This window comes from Rattus norvegicus, chromosome 1 (genome assembly GCF_021556685.1).
Source record: "Rattus norvegicus strain SHRSP/BbbUtx chromosome 1, alternate assembly SHRSP_T2T, whole genome shotgun sequence".
In the NCBI taxonomy this organism is placed as follows: domain Eukaryota; kingdom Metazoa; phylum Chordata; class Mammalia; order Rodentia; family Muridae; genus Rattus; species Rattus norvegicus.
The window spans coordinates 3,196,674-3,215,755 of record NC_141534.1 but is presented as its reverse complement, the minus strand read 5'-3'; the positions used below and the strand labels follow the sequence as shown (position 1 = coordinate 3,215,755).

Genomic DNA, 19,082 nt, shown 5'->3' with positions numbered 1-19,082 from the left:
CACTGGCCTAAGGGCTACTAATCAAAAATAAGCAATTTTTGTATTGGTTGCCTACAAAAATACCTAGCCCCAAGGATACAATAATACTAAGTGCTGAATTTATAGCTGAAGTAACTCAATGCTCACAACCCCACAAGCTGGTTAATGTTGTACCCATTTTACAAACAATGAAAACTGAGGCATCTAATACCATATCATCTGTGGTGGAATACCCCCCACCCATTCAGTACAGAGCCTGTGGTCTAGCCCCTACAGTGCTGATTTCTACAACAGGGATGTGAGAACATGTCTGAGTAACTTAAGGCATCTATTAGAAAGACTACAGTGTGGCTAGAGAGATGGCTCAGCGGTTAAGAGCACTGACTGCTCTTCCAGAGGTCCTGAGTTCAATTCCCAGCAACCACATGGTGGCTCACAACCATCTGTAATGAGATTAGATGCCCTCTTCTGGTGTGTCTGAAGACAGCTACAGTGTACTTACATATAATAAGTAAATCTTTTAAAAAGAAAAAGAAAGACTACAGTGAAATATTGTTACGATGACAGAGTTGTATTTGAAACTCTAATAGTGGGGAGAAGTGTCTGCCTATAGGTAAGATTTTGCTAGCGTGATTTGGGTCTTATGTGGGAGCTCAGTTTGGGAAAGGAGGAAGATAAGTTTGTTACATGTTTGTTCTTGAATATATATGTGTACTTTGGAGCATTTTCTGATTAACATGCCTATAGGATGGTAGTTCTCAACTTTCCTAAGGTTGCAACCCTTTAAGACAGTTCTGGGTATCTGCTTGTGGGCAGACCCTCCCGGAGAAGAGGAGTAGTTTCTCATATTTCTGATGGCCTTAGGTGACTCTTTTATTCAACCCCAAAAGGGTTGCAACCCACAGGTTGAAAGATCACAGTTGTAGGGGAGTCCAGCAGTATTCCCTGAAGCTTCTCAGTTATCTGGTCTAGGTACCTAGAGGCTGTCAGCATAGAGGCCTTGGCTGCTGCAGGGAACGTGAGATCAATAGAGAGAAAGGAAGACCCAACAGGAGCCGGCTCCATGGACAGGAGTCAGAGGAGAAACAGAAAGGCAGCAGAAGTCACAGAGTGGCTCAGGTATAGCATGCTCTACAGGGTGGGGCCTGGGAGTCCACTGGATTAGCAAATAGAAATTTATTTACAGGAGACTGGGCTACTTAATGTTTTGTGCACTGAAAGAGACACGTTTGCTTGCAGCCACAGAGGCTACGAACCTGTGGCGAGAGGGAGACTAAAAGATGACCACAAAATACAGCCGAGGAGATGGCTACATCAAGATTCAGGAGAGGCAGCCATGGATGGGAACACCTTTCTCCTGGAGGAAAAGAAGAGCGGATGGGATGAACAGACCAGTCTGTTTGAGGATTGGTAGCTGAGGTAGTTCCCTCTAGACAGCTTTCATTTTAGGCACTTAAAACTGGCCTCAGATACAGCCAGCCTCATCTTGACACGACCTGGAGCTGATCTCACACTAAAGGACTTTAAAAAACTGCAGGTTAATATCAGAATACAAAGAACAGTCCTGTGTCTAGAGCATAAGGAAGAGTGTGGAAGTTACTTTAGTGTCCACAGGTAGCAATCAAGTCTTAAGGTAAGGAAACTGGCAGCCAATGCACAGCTTAGAAACTGGTTCTAGAACCACCTCCTATCCACAGCCCTGCAGTCTGGAAACATCCAGAACCCACTTCTCCTCCTTGCATGTGACCTGGGGGTGGGGGGATTACAGCCACAGCTGGCTCCTAGTGCCATCCTGATGAGAGACGTTTTTCAAAGGATTAAGTGGCCTACAAGTGTCAGATCAAGACAAAGAGAAAGACTTTGTTCTCCTGATAGGAGCTCGGAAACCCCTAACCTGTTCAACTTGGAGTCCAACAGCCCCAGTTCTGCCTGTCCATGGAAGGTCTGTTTAGCCTCCGAGTCTGGGATGGTCAAAAATGAAAACCACTGTTTAGGCTAAAGGTGGGGAGCAAATTTTGGGTGGACACCTCAATCTCAATCCTGACCCTGTGGCTCAGGCCCATAGAGCATGACAAAACAGGTATGAAATTCATGAAAATATCTATTTTTTCCAAATCAGGTATGAGGTTGCTAATTCCTGTTTAGGTCTCTCTCCTCTCTACTTCCCCCTCCCTTTCCTTTCCTCCCTCCCCCCATCTATAATACAGTACTTGCCAAAATACTAAAACGTATTCTTTTCCTTTTAAATTGAGTTGTGTGTCTGTGTAGTTGTTGGAGTGCTCATACCCATTTGTGTGTGGTGTTGTGGTGTGTGTGTGTGAGTGTGTGTGTGAGGTTGCTCTCCACCTTATTTTCTGAGACAGTGTCTCTCACTGAACCTGGAGCTGTACTGACCGGCTAGTGAGCCCCGGGATCCTCATATATCTACCTCAAAGTGCTGGCATTACAGGCATACGCCACCACATCTGGGCTTTTCCCTGGGCACTGGGGATCTGAACTCAAGGACTCATGCTCACACAGTAAACACTTTACACATTGAGCCATCTCTCCATTTCGGCAGTGTTCTTTTCTTTTCTCTTCTCTTCTCTTCTCTTTCTTTCTTTCTTTCCTTTTTTGTTTTGTTTTGTTTGTCCCCATAGCCCTGGGAACTCACTATGTAGCCCAGGCTAGCCTCACCTTTGTGGCAGTTGCCCTGTTTTAGCTTCTGGAGTGCTGCTGTTACACAGCCACCTCACCCAGCTTCTTTGCCTTTTTGTTTAGATATATGTAGTGTGTGTGTGTGTGTACATGTGTCTGCAGGTCAGCGGTCGACAGAGTATCTTTTGTTATCTCACTCCACCTTATCTTTTTAGACAAGGTCTCTCGTTAAACCCAGAGCTCATCTACTGGCTAGAGTGGCTGCTCAGTGAGCTCCAGGGACCCATCTATGGCTCCCTAGGGCCAGGGTGACAATACCTGTGTGACTGTGCCTGGCTCTTCCGTGGTTGCCACAGAACATATATACAGCAGGGGCTTTACTGACTGAGCCACCTTCCCAGCCCCTAGTTTTTTTGAAACAGGATTTTGCTATATAGTCTCTGCTAGTCACACACTTGTGAGCCTCCCTCCTACCTCTGTCTCCCAAGGTACAATCCTAAGGAGTAATGTTTAGTTGACATAGTTTCCTCAATGCTTTCAGTTTGGGTGATATGAAATTATTTTCCCCCCCAAATCCTTCTAAACTACAGTGATAGGGTTGTTAGTAACCATCTAAGGTGAACCCTCTCTTACTGATACCCATGCTTAAATGTGTATTAAAATGTTTTAGTAAATTATAGCTCTGTTTCATAAGAAAGTTCTAAGATGATGAAATATCTGGTCTGCTTGTATGAGTCAGAATAATATTTCAAAGCATCGAAACTAGGGAGAGCAGCAGTGAATTAGAACTGAGCCTCCAGAGACAGTGGCATGGCTCCACTGTTGACGGGTGATGGGGAGTCTAATTCTAACACTTGGAGACAAGCCCCATTCAGGAGGGCGGCAGTCTGCAGGGGGACCCAGATGGGCATCTGACATCTGTACTTGTGCTCAGACATCAGTTGGGTAAGAATTGCATTTTGGTATTGTCCAGCTATGAAAAGGAGACCAGAGATGTTGTACAAACACTACAAAGAATATTCTAGGGCAAGAAGACAGCTTCACCCATGTTCAGATCGATTAGGAATTCCGTTTTGTTCTGCTAGGTCTTTCTTTGCCGTTTTGGCATTCAGGATTCAGGCCCTCTCTACAGGACTGTCAGTGTGCTTCCCTTCCAGTGATGGAGCTGTCCTTTCAGGCATCAGTGTCCCCCTGCCTCAGGCACTTTCCACATTCCTGTCCTGTTCTGTCGTTAAGAGCACACAGTCTCTTCCTCTCGCCCTTCCTTCACACATAACTCAACCTTAACAGCCATCATTACATCTGAACCGTGTAGTACATGCTAAACACTGCTGTGTCCACCTTCCACAGCCTCCCTGTGAGGCAGGAACAGTCACTACTGTCACCTTCGCCCAAAGTCACGGGGCACAGAGGGAAGAATCTGGCTGGTTAGGTTGAGTACCAGAGCCAGAATTTCAACTGTGGTGTCTGATCAGTCCTGGAACTAGCTCTGTAGACCAGGCTGGCCTTGAACTCCTGATCCACCTGCCTCTGCCTCCTGAGCGCTGAGATTAAACATGTTCGCCACCATACCTGGGTGTGCCTGTATTCCTAGCCTCCATGTCACAAGTGTGACTTTTCCCACATTGTGATCCCTGGAAGTGTATGGGAAAGATAAAGTAAGAGCTGGTGACAGTAGGTCGCTGTCACGGGCACCATGATGCACTGCGACCTTGAAGATAAGACAATTCTGATCAGTGGACGACTGCTTCAGCAGGAACTCTCAAGTGTAAGAGGATATCTTATGCATTGTATGGACAAATCACCTGTCAATTAAAAAGCCTCTGGCCTTCGTATGGGAAAGGATAGAATAGAAGATGGGACGTCTGAAAGGCAGAAGAATTCTGAGATAGAGCCAGGAGTGGGAGGAGTTTCTGGAGAAGATGTGGGGAGACAGAGACATGATACCCGAGCAGAGGCAACCAGCCACGTGGCAGAAAGTAGATTAGTATAAATGGGTTATTTTAAACTAGTAGTTAGTCAGGGAACGAGCCTAGGTATTTGTAAATAAATTGTGAGTCTGCGTCATTACTCTGGGAGCTTGGGGCTGGGAGGGAAAACAGTCTGTCTTGCAATACTCATGGCTCCACCTGACATCTAGCCAAGGCTTAGGCAGGCGGTCCCATGTGCCTCACAACTCAGTAGTGTGCTTCCAAGGGATACACTGACCTGCTTCTGGGGCTGGGTGCTCCCCTCGTGCTTGGTCACTCTTAGACTTGAGATCGTATTTTTCTTCTTGATTCTTTCCTGAGGAATTACTGTCTATGGAAAGCAAACAGACATATGCTAAAGGGACATTCAAGGCCACAGGAAGTAGGAAAAAGGTTTCTACATGATGCACATTAAATGTAGAACTACAGTTTATTTATTTTTTTAATTCAGGTATGTGTATGACATGCATGGGGGTGCCCACAGAGGCCAGTTGTGAAATCTCCTGGTGTACGGACTGGGAAGCAAACTTGGGTTCTCTAGTTGACCACTCGTTAATCTCTTCAGTCCCTTGTTTACTTTTTAGAAGATGGACCTTGGCACCTTTAGGAAGCTGGCCATTTCAAGATGGAGCTGAACGTCTCCTTCTCTGCAACTGGCTGTCAGAGCCTCACAGAGGTGGGTGATAGACGCAAGCTTCACGCTCTCTATGAGAAGCGCCTAGTCACAGAAGCAGCGGCCGCCGCTGAGTGAGGAATACATGGGCTATGTGTTCGGAAGCAGGGGTGAGAATGACAAACAAGGTTTCCCCATGAAGTGTGAGGTGTCCTGACCCATGACACAGTGCGCCTGCTGCTGAGTAAGGGGCAGTCTCATTACAGACCAAGGATAACTGGAGAGAGGAAGCCCATGTCTGTTCAAGGATGCATTGTGGGTGCCGTCTGAGCGTTCTCAAACTTATATTCTTGCTTATTGTTAAAAGTGGGGGAAGGATATTCCTGGACCGACGAATATCACTGTGCCTCAGTGGTTAGTGTACAAAAGAGCTAGGAGAACCTGAAGGTTTTTGATCTCTCTAAGGAAGACGATGTCCACCAACATGCTGCTTGAAAGCCCTCAAAGAAGGTAGGAAGCCCAGGACCACAGCGCCCAAGATTTGGCAAACATTATTCGACACATCCTGTGACTCAGGCACCGATATATTGAAGACACGATGCACTAAGTCAAGTGAGGAAGGGGCTGCAGGATGTGCTAAACTACAGCCAAGGAGACCAAGGCTCCAAGGAAAAACACCACAAAACAGATACAGATTGCCAAGACCTGTGGGCTGTGGCTGCTGAGCGCCCTCCTTCAGAGTCCAGCCAGAGATAAGCACTGAAGAGCAACAAGAGTTCCTTTTGTACCTTTGGCCTCCTGGCTGCTGCACCTGGTTCCCCTGTCTCCCCTCGGTCTGGACTCTCCCAGATGTTCCTGCCTCTGGCTGTGCCTTCCCACATATCCATAATAAACTTTCTCTTCTACCATAAAAGTAAAAAAATAAAAAATAAAAAATAAACTCGTAAAAAGAATAAAAAGTGAATGATCAGACTTGAATCTCCAAGTAAATAATAATGTCCTTAAAGCTGGTGGAGTCGTTTACTATGTATGAGGCTCTGAGTTGGACTCCCAGTGTTATATAAAAAAATAAGTAAATATATGTCCTAAAAACAAAGACCTTTTATATAACAGTTGCCCCAAAGATGAGCTATGGTCTGAGGCGTTGGCATATTTAGTAGAGGAAGAACATCACACCTGTATGCAGAATTTTTTTTGTGCAGCTCAACGCCTCGAAGGACTTGGCTGATCTGTTACAGAACCCACCAGTTCTTGAGTTGCCAATAACTGGAGCCTATGTAAACGGGCACACAACTCGCCTTTATACCACTCTGTAGGCCTGGAAACCCGATTTCCTTCCTCCAGCTACAAGAAGACAGCATTGTTAATGAGTGGCTTGGACCACACAGAGAACAGGCCCTGCAGCTGCAGCCACATTGATGACAGTCTGGCCTTTGTGCCATGAGGCGCTGAGCAAACACAGGCCACACTGGAGCTCTGTACTCCCAAATGCCAGGGGCTCAGGGCACGCGTTCACTGTGTAACCAAACATTTATACGTGCCCTATATAATCTTTAAAAACCTGTTTCTGAGGCCGAGGGTGTATTTCAGTGGGTCAGTATGCTTTGCATATAGAAGGCCCTGACTTTAACCCTCATCACACATATAAAAAACGGTGCCTATCACTGAACACATACAGAGATTGTTTTTCTTGTCATTAGTCCCTAAAAAATACAGTATAAGAACTACTTATTTAGCTCTTACATTATGTAAGGAATGATATGTAATTTGGAGGTGGTTTACAGTGTACAGGAGGATGTGTATAATGCCATTAACTTTTCTTACAGTTGTTTATTTTGTATGTAAGTAGGGAGCGGGCATGCATGTATGCCATGGCTATGTGTAGAGGTCAAAGGAAAACCTGCACCACTCAGTTCTCTCCTTCTACCAAGTGAGGCTGCCTTGGGTGTGGAACTCAGGTTGTCAGGATCTGCAGCAAGTGCCTGTATTCACCAAGCTGTCTCACAGCCCAGTATTGCTACTTTTATACACGGGACTTGAGCATCTTTGAACTTTGGTTCTCACCAGTCCTGGACCCATCCCTCAGGGACAGCAAGGGAAGACTTTTTACTTCCCACTAGTCAACAGTTCACTTCTGCTTGGTGCTGGGGTTCAAATCAAGGCCTCTGGACACAAGACAAGAGATCTTCCACTTACACACAGCTCCAGAGTTCCTTAATTGTAAACTCATTGGTACAAATGTCAGGGTTGTTTGTTTTGTTTTGTTTTGTTTTGTTCGGCCAAATTCTTCATTTCAATTTTCATCATTTTGTCTTTGGAGCACATTTTCCTGATGGTCTTCAAGCATTACATAAAACTTTGAACCGTATTAACATCGATGAATGAGAGACTAATCATGGAGTGATCATGTTGAGTCCTTACCTGGCTGGACAGGGTTGATCTGACTCTCTGGCGCCTTCTGGGTGGGCTGGATCCTCTTCTCTGGGTGGGATACAGTAGCTGGTTGGTTGTGGGTAGTGGCTTTCTGGGATTTCTCCAACCAGGGGTCTCCTTCACCTTCATTTAATCCTGTGGCTCCTGGCTGGGCAGAAGTAGCCACTGTGTGTGTCACCAACTTGCGGTCAAGAGCCACTGTGGAAGAACTCAGTTACTTGCTGGGTTCCCTTCCTTCCTTCCTTCCTTCCTTCCTTCCTTCCTTCCTTCCTTCCTTCCTCCCTTCCTTTCTTCCTTCTTTCCTTCCTTCCTTCCTTCCTTCCTTCCTTCCTTCCTTCCCTCCCTCCCTCCCTCCCTCCCTCCCTCCCTTTCTTTTTTCCGTGTGTGTGTGTGTGTGTGTGTGTTCTACATGCTTTTCCTGTTGTTATTAAACACATATAACAATCATTAAATAATAGTGCACCCCCTTTGGAGCAGATATCTGCAGATCTATGAAGATATACTGTCTTGTAGTGATGCTATATAAACAAATAGATGACTTTGTAAGTCTTACGATCCTATAAGAATTCCTAAAATTATAACGGTGATTATTAAGCTCTTTTATAGTTGGATTGCTATTACGTCTTTCTCTGGTAATTAAAACTGCAGTGAGAACTCTGCCAGTCTCCCAAGTGTTACCAGTTAATTGCTCTTAGATGGTAACCAGACTTTCTCCTACTCAGAGCACATTCCAAGAGGTTGTAAAGCAATTAACCAAACGTCATAAAAAGGGAACTAATGATTTATTATAGGTGCTAGGACAGAGGATAAAATATCGACTGGGTTTATCTATACAAAACTTCACTAATAACTTAGTTATGGTTTTAAACCTTCAGTGAGCCTATGGAGCTGTGACAGGTGATGGATGTTTAGCCAGATAATTACTCCTGATGGATATGCATGTAAACATTCTGTAGTAAAATTCTATTTCAATTTATGATTTGATTTTTTTGTGTGAACTTGTGATGAACTTTGTAACATGTGATCATGTATTCTGAATAATGTTTAAGTGCTGAGGACAAAGAGTCAGAACTCAGCTGAGGAGAACTGAGCTAAGAAGGGCTGAGCAGAGGAGAACTGAGCTGAAGAGAGCTAAGGAGAGCTGAGCTAAGAAGAAATGAGCTGAGAGAGAACTGAGTTGAGGAGGAGTTTTTAGACAGAACACTTTTTAGACAGAACTGAACTCAAGAAGAACTTAGAGAAAAGGCATTGAGAATAAGAGCATTGTTAGGACATCAGAGCAGGAGGAAAAAGCAAGATTAGAAGGAAAATGCAGAGTGGATTAATTTAGAAACTATAGGTTACATAATAAACTAAGAGAGCAATGTGCAGAATGCAGGTGGAAAGAGGAAAAAAGAAGAAGCTGTAGAGAGCAGAAGGAGCAGGCAGGCTTCTCCTTACCATGGGACAGAACAGGTCATTTCTTAATAACAAGGCAGACTTGGTCTTATTAAAAGGAACAAGCCCCCCCCCCCTTTTTTCTTTTTACAACCTTGGGTTTAATTCATTTAGCATTAAAAGGGTAGAAGCTTTTTCTTTCTCTATGCAATAAAGATTGGAGCTCATTTTTTTTTCATCCAGAATGAGTGAGTTCTTTCTGCACTTGTGCTTGGTCTTTTGCTCCATATGCATATGTAAGTATGGATGTGTGTGTAAGTATGTAAGTGTGAGAATGTATGCATGTGTGTAAGAATGTAATTGTGAGAATGCATGTAAGCTGAGCCCACTTGCTTTGAGTAGAAATGTATAAATGCGCATTCAGGAATCTATATATGAACCTACATATATATGAACCTACATAAGTTTATGCATATTTGCCTAAGTAAAAGTTTTTCCTTTGGCAAGCACTATTCACTTCTCTTGGTTCAATAGAAATTTATTGCTCCAACCTTCCCCCTAGCCTGACAAGCAAGAGGCATAGGGACAAAAGGGAAAAGGCTCCAGCAAGTAATCCTCTACTTTATCTCCTGCTGTTTTAGAATGAGGTGCTAAGTGCCAGAGACTGCAGTTTCTGGCCTCAGAGGAACACAGAAGGCAGGTCAGTTACAGTAGCAGAGCATAGTGACTTAGACATAGATAAGTAAACCAGCTACAGTAACATAGTAACTGAGACGTAGATAAGTAAACTTATTATTATACAGCAACCCTAAGTATCTTGTAAGACAAAGTCTTATCCCCATATCTCATAAGACACAGTCTTACCCTCTGCCGACGCTCTTCCCCCTCCAATGCCTCAAGAAGAATGAGAAAGAAAGAAGACTAATGCTGGGGCTGGCCCCCGGCAATATTTAAGACTACTCTCTCCCTCAGCTCAGACATGCAGAGACCACTAAAACTATTGCTTAATTTCTAAATAGGCAATGTGTTCTTTCCTCTTTCCTAACATGGACAAGGTCACATCCCATATTATATTCATGGATTTCTGTTTGTTTTTGTTTTTCCAGTCTCTCTACTTTGTTGTAATTGGGTCAGAATTGTTGTAATTAGGACCTCATGCACTCTAAGCGAGCACTAGACTACTGAGCTATATACTCAGTTCCTATGCCTTATGTTTTGAGACGCCCCCCTCACCACTTCCTTCCTTACACCAGACATTATTGGCTTATTTACCACAGCCCTACCCCAGTGTGTCATAAACAATCCCTAATGAGGTCAGCTACACGGAAGACTCTCTCTCTCTCTCTCTCTCTCTCTCTCTCTCTCTCTCTCTTTCACACACACACACACACACACACACACACACACCACAAGGCAGCTATTAATGTACTTCAGTCTTTTTTTCAAAGTGTGTTAGACTACATGGTGGAGATTAGAGGACACTTGTGGGAACTGATTATCTCTCCCCACTACATGGGTCCCGGGGCTTGAACTCGGATCCTTAGGCTTCAGCAAATGCCTTTATTCACTGAGTCATCTTGCCAGCCCCACTTCAGTTTTTCAAAAGTGCATGTTATGAGATATTTTACAGACACTGACCTGCCTATGCCACCCCTTCCAGATCCCTGCCTGACAAAACCGTGTAACTGACTCACAGTTTTGACAGAAGTCTTCGTCAGAACCGTCTGGACACTGCCTCACGCCATCACACGCCAAGGCGATGTCAATGCAGCAGCCATTGTCACAGAAGAAATGGTATCGCGAGCAAGCACTGGAGCATCCTGTTTGTGAACAAGTCTCAGGTCACAGGGATGCAGGGCAAGTTAACACCCCCGGTCAGGATGACTGAGGGGAAGGGGACACCAAGCAGGGTGAAGTGGCAGGGATAGTGATGTGACTGAACTGGCACAACAGGCCAGAGGGTCCCTCTGTCAACTCTCACTGGTCTCTCAGTGCTGCCCCAGAGCTCTCTGCCTGAAGGGTGTTCTTCAAACCTTTGCTGTCCTGGTTCCTTTGACCTCCGCTTCTCTGGTATCCATTCACTTGTTCATCCATCATGGGGGCCCCAGTCTCAGGTGGGTCACCTGACACTATCCCAACCATTGATGACTGTGCTTCAGGAGCAGCCCCATGTTATGTAGTCTGTGTCCTGAAGTCTTGCTTGTTCACTATTTTTTTTTTTTTTGAGATAGGGTTTCCTTATGTAGACTTGGCTATCCCAGAATTAGCTCTGTGAACCAGGCTGATGTCAAACTCACAGAGATCCGCCTGCCTCTGCCTCCTGAGTGCTGGGATTAAAGGTCTGCACGGCACCACTAGGAAATTTCTTCTTTCTAAGACTTTTTTTTTTTTTAACTAGATTACCTTTCTGCTGTTGACTCCTAAGAGTAGACAATCAGACTGTTAGTATCATAGAGGACGTTCTATAGCTACTGGGTGGCGTGAATATATTTTAGTGAAATGATGGTATGTAGGTTGATGTCATTATGCAGGTGAAGGCAGGTACAGGATAGAACAAGGCTTGTCATTGGACAAGAAGGATGGGTGGGAGAAAAATTTTAAAGAGGCAGAGGAGACTGGAGCAAGGAGGCAGAGGAGAGAACATGGTGGTGTATGTTAAAATTCTTCTCTGCACATATTACAAGTTGTTATGACTGTTCTTTTTTTTTCTTTTTTTTTTTTTTTTTGTTCTTTTTTTTTCGGAGCTGGGGACCGAACCCAGGGCCTTGGGCTTCCTAGGCAAGCGCTCTACCACTGAGCTAAATCCCCAACCCCATTATGACTGTTCTTAAGGGATGGATGTGTACAGGATTTTGTGTTGTCTAAATGGGCAAATTATATCTTTTCTAGGTGAGCCGTTTATATCCTTATCAACTGGTTGTAAATTTATTGTGTGGATGTATTGTGGATTGAGAATTTAACATGTAAATCTGATTGTTGGGGTACAGTTTGTTGAGTCTTGATTTTACCAAGTGGCTGGAACCAGAGAGTTGGAGGCTAGCAGAGACTAGCCAGGAGAGATACTAATCTGAGAGGAATTAGCACTAGTTCCAATGGCCCTTTGGAGCTGGAACTAGAGACCACTAGGGTACAAGGGTGGGAACCAGTTCTGCCACTTTTTTTTTGTTTTTACCACAACATGGTATTTTTCCCTCTTGGGAATTTCAGGAGCTTCCAATCTGCAGTGTAATTCACAGGAGCCACAGACGTTTCCTTGAAAGGCATTTTTCTCTACTTTTGATCAAGTCAACCTTGCTAAATAACAATCAGATGGGGCCTGGAGAGATAGATGGCTTAAGGATTAAGAGCACTGGCTTTTTCCAGAAGACCAGAATCCACATGGCAGCTTACAACTGTATGTAACTCCAGTTTCAGGGGATCCAACCCCTGCACAGGCATGCATGCAGGCAAAGCACCAATTCACATAAGAATTCAACAACATACACACACATACACACACACACACACACACATATATAAATTGAATATATATACACATAAATATGCACACACACACACACACACACACACTCTCTCTCTCACATATTTGGTCACACACACACACACACACACACACACACACACACATATATTTGGTCTTTCAAGATAGGCTTTCCCTGGGAAGCCTGGGCTGTCCTGGAACTTACTCTGTAGATCAGGCTTGCCTCCAACTCACAGATATCTGCCAGTCTCTACCTCCTGAGCACTTGGGTTAAAGGTGTGCACCACCATACCCAGCAAAAATAAATGTAATAATACAGACCAAGCCAAGCCAGATAACTCTTGCGTGATAGGTATGAAAGGCATCCAGCTAGAAGCTGGTCTTAAGGAGTCCTTCAATTTCTTATTTATTTATTTACTTTTATTGTATGTAGTGGTGAATTGACTGCATGTATATCTGTGTGAGTGTAAAGGATCCCTTGGGACAGGAGTTACAGACAGTTGTGAGCCGCCATGTGGGTGCTGGGAATTGAGCCCCTGCCCTCTGGAAGAGCAGCCAGAGCTCTTAACTGCTGAGCCATCTCTCCAGATCCATGGAATCCTACAATTTGATGGTGACAGGATGGTCTAAATGGCTCTTTTGGGAGCATGGCTGGCAGATCACATGACATCCCACTAACAGCAAAAGCCAAGCAGAGTTGATATGCACAAACGGAATCTAACACCTATTTTATTGAAGAGCTATCAACAAAAAGACTGGAAAGTGACCCTGTCCGGGTGCAAGGTGATTCGGAGAGCAATTGATCCTAAATGAGAAAGTAAAGAAAGGAAATAATGTAGGAGCTGCTGAGACAGTGCTCTGGTCTCCTTGAAAACTTAGGCCTGTAGAACCAGCGACAGCCACCAGGGGGAGGAAGTAGAAATGAGGGCTCTAATCACTAAGCAATCTTACTCAAGAGACAGGAAAATCCCAGACTGCAGGGTTCTCTTTACTTCTTGTGTAGTTTTAGAGACAGATCAGCATTTATACTTTATCTGTTTCTGGAATAGTGGTCTCCAAATGTTTTAAGCGTCAAAATATACACACACCTCAAATTTACTCATAAATAATTTGCATGTGCTAGTGTTCTGAGACGCTGTACCCAAGGGGGACTGCAAGACGGCTCAGTGGGTAAAGGTGCTTGTCACCAAGCTTGAAAACATGAGGTCAACTCCAGGAAGCCACATGCTGGAAAGAGAGCAACAACTCCCGGTAAGCTGTCCCCTGACCTTCACACATGAGTGTGCATGTGCAGGCACACACATTGAGTGAATGCATGTGCACACACAGAATAAAAGGCGTCACACACTTTATTAAACACGCTGAAAGATTTCAAAAGTTTGAAAATGAGTAAAAATAGAAGTTCAAGTGTCTTGTTTTCCTGCCCTAAAATGTCCTCAGTATCAGATGGGTTTGTCCCTATTTGAAACCACTGTTCCAGCTCATGTTGATCTCTCTCCAGCCTGCTACCAACATGCTACCTGCAGAGATGGCTCCCCGCAAGCATTCAAAAGCTGTTAGAATGGTCAATATACTAAACAACTGAACCAGTTATAGCGAGCGTGTGTGTGTGTGTGTGCCTGTGTGTGTGCCCATGTGCTTGTGCGTGTGTGCCTATGTGTATGTGTGTGTGCCCCTGTGTGTGTGTATGCCCGTGTGTGTGTGTGTGTGTGTGTGTGCGTGCCCGTGTGTGTGTGTGTGTATGTGTGCCCGTGTGTGTACCCGTGTGCCCATGTGTGTGTGCCTGTGTGCATGTGTGTGTGCCTGTATGTGTATGTGCCTGTGTGTGTGCCCTGTGTGTGTGTGTGTGCCCGTGTATGTGTGCCTGTGTGTGTGTGTGCCCCTGTGTGTGTGTGTGCCCCCCAGTGTGCCTCTGTGTGTGTGTGTGCCTGTGTGTGTATGTGCCTGTGTGTCCGTGTGTGTCCGTGTGTGTGTGTGTGTGTGTGTGTGTGCGCGTGCGTGTGTGCCTCGCCTGTTTGCCACTGTTTATCCTTGTTATTCATCCATGACTTCATAGCATGCTCTCTAACTGAACCAGTAAGTACTCAGGTAGGGACAGCACCACATTGACTCCTCTTTTGTTGCTGTTTTGTTTTGTCTTTTTATGTTGAGACAGGATTTCTCTGTGTAGCCCTCGCTATTCTGGAACTCACTCTGTAGACCAGGCTGGTCTCAAACTCACAAGAGATTTGCCTGCCTCTGCCTCTCGAGTGCTGGGACTAAGAGTGTGCACCAGCACCACGTGGCTTCTGTGAAACTGGAGTAGGGCTTTTCTACTTTGCATATTTCAGTCACTCTGTGGTTATTAACCACACATTTTTCTTTCTTACATTTTTAAGTGGTTTATTATATAAACTATTGATATGGTTAAATCTCCTTTCTAGCCTATTACATGCCTTTCCTCTCTGCACCCCATATTTTATTTTAAATTGATGGATAATAGTATACAGATATATGGTACCTAAGGGTATGTGTTGATGTACATATAGTATATATACATGTATATATATATATATATGTATAGTATATTTTTGTGTGTTTATTCATTATTAACTAGATCAAGTCAATAAACAGTCTATATCACCTTATCTACTCATTTTTTTTGTGGTAAGAATATTTAGACAGTCTTTTGGCAATTTTGAGATATATATTACTACCCGCCACAGTCACCATGCACTAAACCTTACTCCTTCTACTTAATTGGAATGTTTACAAGTATTTCCTACATAATGACTCCAGCTTTTAACCACCATTCTACCCTCTGATTCCATTGGCTGGACTGTTTCAACTGTAACCTTCAGATAAACACTTCAAACACACATATTACCTTTACATCGAATCCTCTCTCAGAAAAGCCAGGCACTGTCCTTAACAAGGTCAAAGAGGTCAGCACACAGGAACCCCTAGCTCATGGTCTATGCTCTGAGAATGTTCTCTACACTCTAACCAGTAGGGCCCAAATGGTCTTAAACATAGAACCCAGGTTTGCTATTACATTTTTAGCAAGAACTTCAAGCACTGAAAAGAAGACAGAAATGTGACCCCAGTATGTGAATCCCCCTGGCACCATCCTTCCATGACCAGCTGGGCTGGGCTAGCCATGGGGGACTTAATGGAAGGACTTTCTCCTCACCTCCCGTGGAGCGGAGCCTGGGAAGCACAGTCACAGATACATTGTCGGAGCTTCTCTGACCCACGGAGTCAGTCACAGTCAGCTGGAAGACGTAGGCTCCTTCCTTCAGGTGGGACAGCTTCAGGGTTCCTGGCTGAGGCACCTGCCGTACAAATAGGTTTAGGGAAGAAAGCTTAGCACAGAGGACTCAGGGGCACACGGGAACATGTATACTACCCTCTTCCCCGAAAGGAACCACCAGCTCCTCTTTTCTCCTTAGTAAGGTTATGTAAATAACTTTGAAACAAAATGACAAACGAGAGATGACACTCCAAGGTAGAAATGACTTCTGATGTACAAACTAAACCAAAACGTTGAAATGCAAAGAAGACAGACAGGAAGGAGGTCCTGCATGGGGGCAGTCAGTCATGTACACAAACACAGGAAAGGGCAGGCTGTGATGGTGGCACTCACATGGAAAGATGAAACAGGTGGTAAAGCCTTGCTAACAAAAGACTCATGGTGAACCAGGACACAGCTACTAACACAGTTCATGCAGCTGGCTTCGTTAACAGGCACTGGGACCAGTGTTCAGACCACAAGAGGGTGTTAACAGTGGGTCAGAAGGAACCGCAGCATACATGAGAAATTTAACTAGTTAAGGGTTTTAGATTTTACGAAGAATATACCTCTAAGAAAATCTAGATTCAGCTAGAAGGTAGATGGTCTGAAAATCAGTACAAGGGTTTTTTATACAGGAAAAAAAAAAAGGATGCGTTCGGCATTTCTAAAGGGAAGTCTAGCGCCAATACATATAGCCAAGTACAGATTACCTAAGTAACAGAGTTGATGAACAAGAAGCTAGGACAAAGGTTCTCAACCTGTGGGTCATGACCCCATCAGGGTCACATATTAGATACCCCATGTATCACATATTTATATTATGATTCATTAACAGAAGCAAAATTACAGTTATGAAGCATCAACACGATACCTTTATGGTTGGAAGGGTCACCACAGTATGAGGGACTGTATTAAAGGGTGGCAGCGTTAGGAAGGCTGAGGACCACCAATTTAGGACATGCTGTATAAAGTGACTTTCTGCTTGGGGAATCGTTAGGCGGAGAACAATGACTCTTGGGCAGTGTGCTCTAGGAAGGACTCTGAGTGAGAGGCTGAGGATGATTCCGAACAGGTCCAACCCTAAGGTTATTTAGTCACTGAACAAAAGCAGCATACTGAGATCAGGGCAGTGGGACCAACTGATGCTTTTGTTGTAGTTCCAGACGGGTACAAACTGGCTTTTCACCATCATCCTCTAAGGCAGGGTCCTCAGCCTTCCTAATGCTGCCACCCTTTAATACAATTCTTCATGTTCCGGTGACCCCCAACCATAAAATTATTTCGTTGCTACTTCATAATGTAGTTTGATGCCATTGTGCAGGTGAAGGCAGGTACAGGGTAGAACGAGGCCTGTCATTGAACGAGAGGAAAGATGGTTGGGAGAAAAGTTTTAGAAAGGAGAGAGGTGTGAGTGAGGAAGGAGGAGTTAAGAGAACATGGCGGATGTTAAGATTCTTCTCTGTGCATAGTTACAGGTTGTTATGACTATTCTTAAGAGATGGGTGTGTACAGGATTTTGTGTTATCTAGATGGGCAAATTATATCTTATCAATTGGACCAGAGGACATTGTGTGATGTGTTCTTTCATGTGGCGACTTAACTGAGTTCAAGAGAATGTACGGTGGCAGGATGCACAAGGCCATCCACGAAATTGGGATGTGTATGCCTGGCGTGGTGGCAACCAGCCAAGAGAGCTGTGAGTGAGGGCGGGCAGCCTGACAGGGTGTAGGGTGCTGTGTTGGAACAGCTCGTGGACTGCCTGAGTCAGAAAGTACTTAGGGGCAGCGTGGAGCCACTGAGATAAATTAGTGTTAGTTCCAAAGGCCGCACAGAGCCAGAACTACAGAGAGAGAGAGAGAGAGAGAGAGAGAGAGAGACAGAGACAGAGACAGAGACAGAGACACAGAGATAGACAGAGAAAGAGACACAGAGAGACAGAGAGAGACACAGAGAGACAGAGACACAGAGAGACAGAGAGAGAGGAAAGAAGGGAGGGAGGGAGAGAGACAGACAGAAAGACAGAGAGAGACAGAGAGACAGAAAGAGAGACAGAGACAGAGATAAAGAGACAGAGACACAGAGAGAGACAGAGACAGAGAGATAGAGAGAGACAGAGAGAGAGAGACAGACAGACAGAGAGAAACAGACACAGAGAGAGACAGAGACAGACAGACAGACAGAGAGAATGCACAGGAACAAGTGCGAGTGCCCCCCCTTTTCTTATGGCAACATCATAACTGTAATTTTGTTCCTGTTATGAATAGTAATGTACATATCTGTGTTTTCTAATGGTCTGAGGTGACCCCGTGAAAGGGGTTGAGAACCACTTCCCTAAGGGGTGTGGACTGGATGAAGTGTGTGAGACTTAATCTGGAAGTGTTCCTCTCTAGAAGAGACTCCAACTGTCTCATGGTTGATATCGGTAGGCACCCTGTCACAAATGGTTTGTTTCCACCCACAGCAAATCTAGCTGTGACCAAGAGAGCCTGCTGGAGGGCAGGGATCAGGACAGCCCTAGGCTGCCCATCTCATTTCTTAGCACCGTGTCCATGTACACAGTCTGGAAGCTGTGTGCAATGCTTCCAGATGATGTAAAGAAAGAATTCATTCTATCATTATTGGCTCCCTCTTTATATTCCTTCCTTTCATGCTTTCTAGGCAAATTTTTTAATCCAGCATAGCCAGGAATTGGTGACATAGTCTAGACTGGCCTTGCATTTGTGATCCTCCTGCCTCAACCCACTAAGTACTAGAATTACAGGCACATGCTATCATACTTGTCTAATACCCAAATCTTATACTAAGAAAAAAGAAAACCTTTTCTTAAAAAATAACCCAAAATTACTGAAACACAGCATAGGTCTTTTCCTCTGAGCTGAAGGAGCAAGACCCTGGCAAGCTTTCAAGCAAACAATCAAGACTGTTTACAAGCACCAAAAGGAGTTTACAGAAAAAAAACATTTTTAGGATAATCGATTTTATGATTTGTCCATTTTAAGCACACTCTGCTTGTTTATGTGCATTTAGGGACTGACAACAAAAGACATTACAGAAAACCACTTCCTAGAAACGTCAGTTCTGTTAGCAGGAATAACAAGAGTCACCTTCATGTCCACTGACGACGGGTCACCCTGCTGCAGCGTCCACTCATAAAGGACAATGGCGTGGTCGTCTGTGCTTTCTCGGCCATCCAGAACTACCCCGTCTGTGGGCAGACGCAAAACCACATCCTTCCCAGCCCTGCTAACTGGAGGCTCGTCCTCACCTGTGAAAGAGGACAGACATGAGAGGCATGTCTCTCTGATTTCCCAAGTGACG

The 19,082-nt window shown here is 44.6% G+C and overlaps 1 protein-coding gene across 7 annotated transcripts in view; it reads right to left on the bottom strand.

Moving 5' to 3' along the window:
- Positions 1-19,082, bottom strand: part of Lrp11 (LDL receptor related protein 11) — a 126,879-nt gene that overhangs the window by 2,970 nt on the left and 104,827 nt on the right. For 3 of the 7 annotated variants that reach the window (XM_087651269.1, XM_087651284.1, XM_087651261.1), the window contains 5 exons: positions 18,869-19,029; positions 15,663-15,804; positions 10,704-10,829; positions 7,621-7,830; positions 4,825-4,917 (listed from right to left, as the gene is read on the bottom strand). In XM_087651269.1, the coding sequence (XP_087507395.1) occupies positions 4,825-4,917; positions 7,621-7,830; positions 10,704-10,829; positions 15,663-15,804; positions 18,869-19,029 (732 nt within the window). 7 annotated transcript variants of the gene reach the window in all.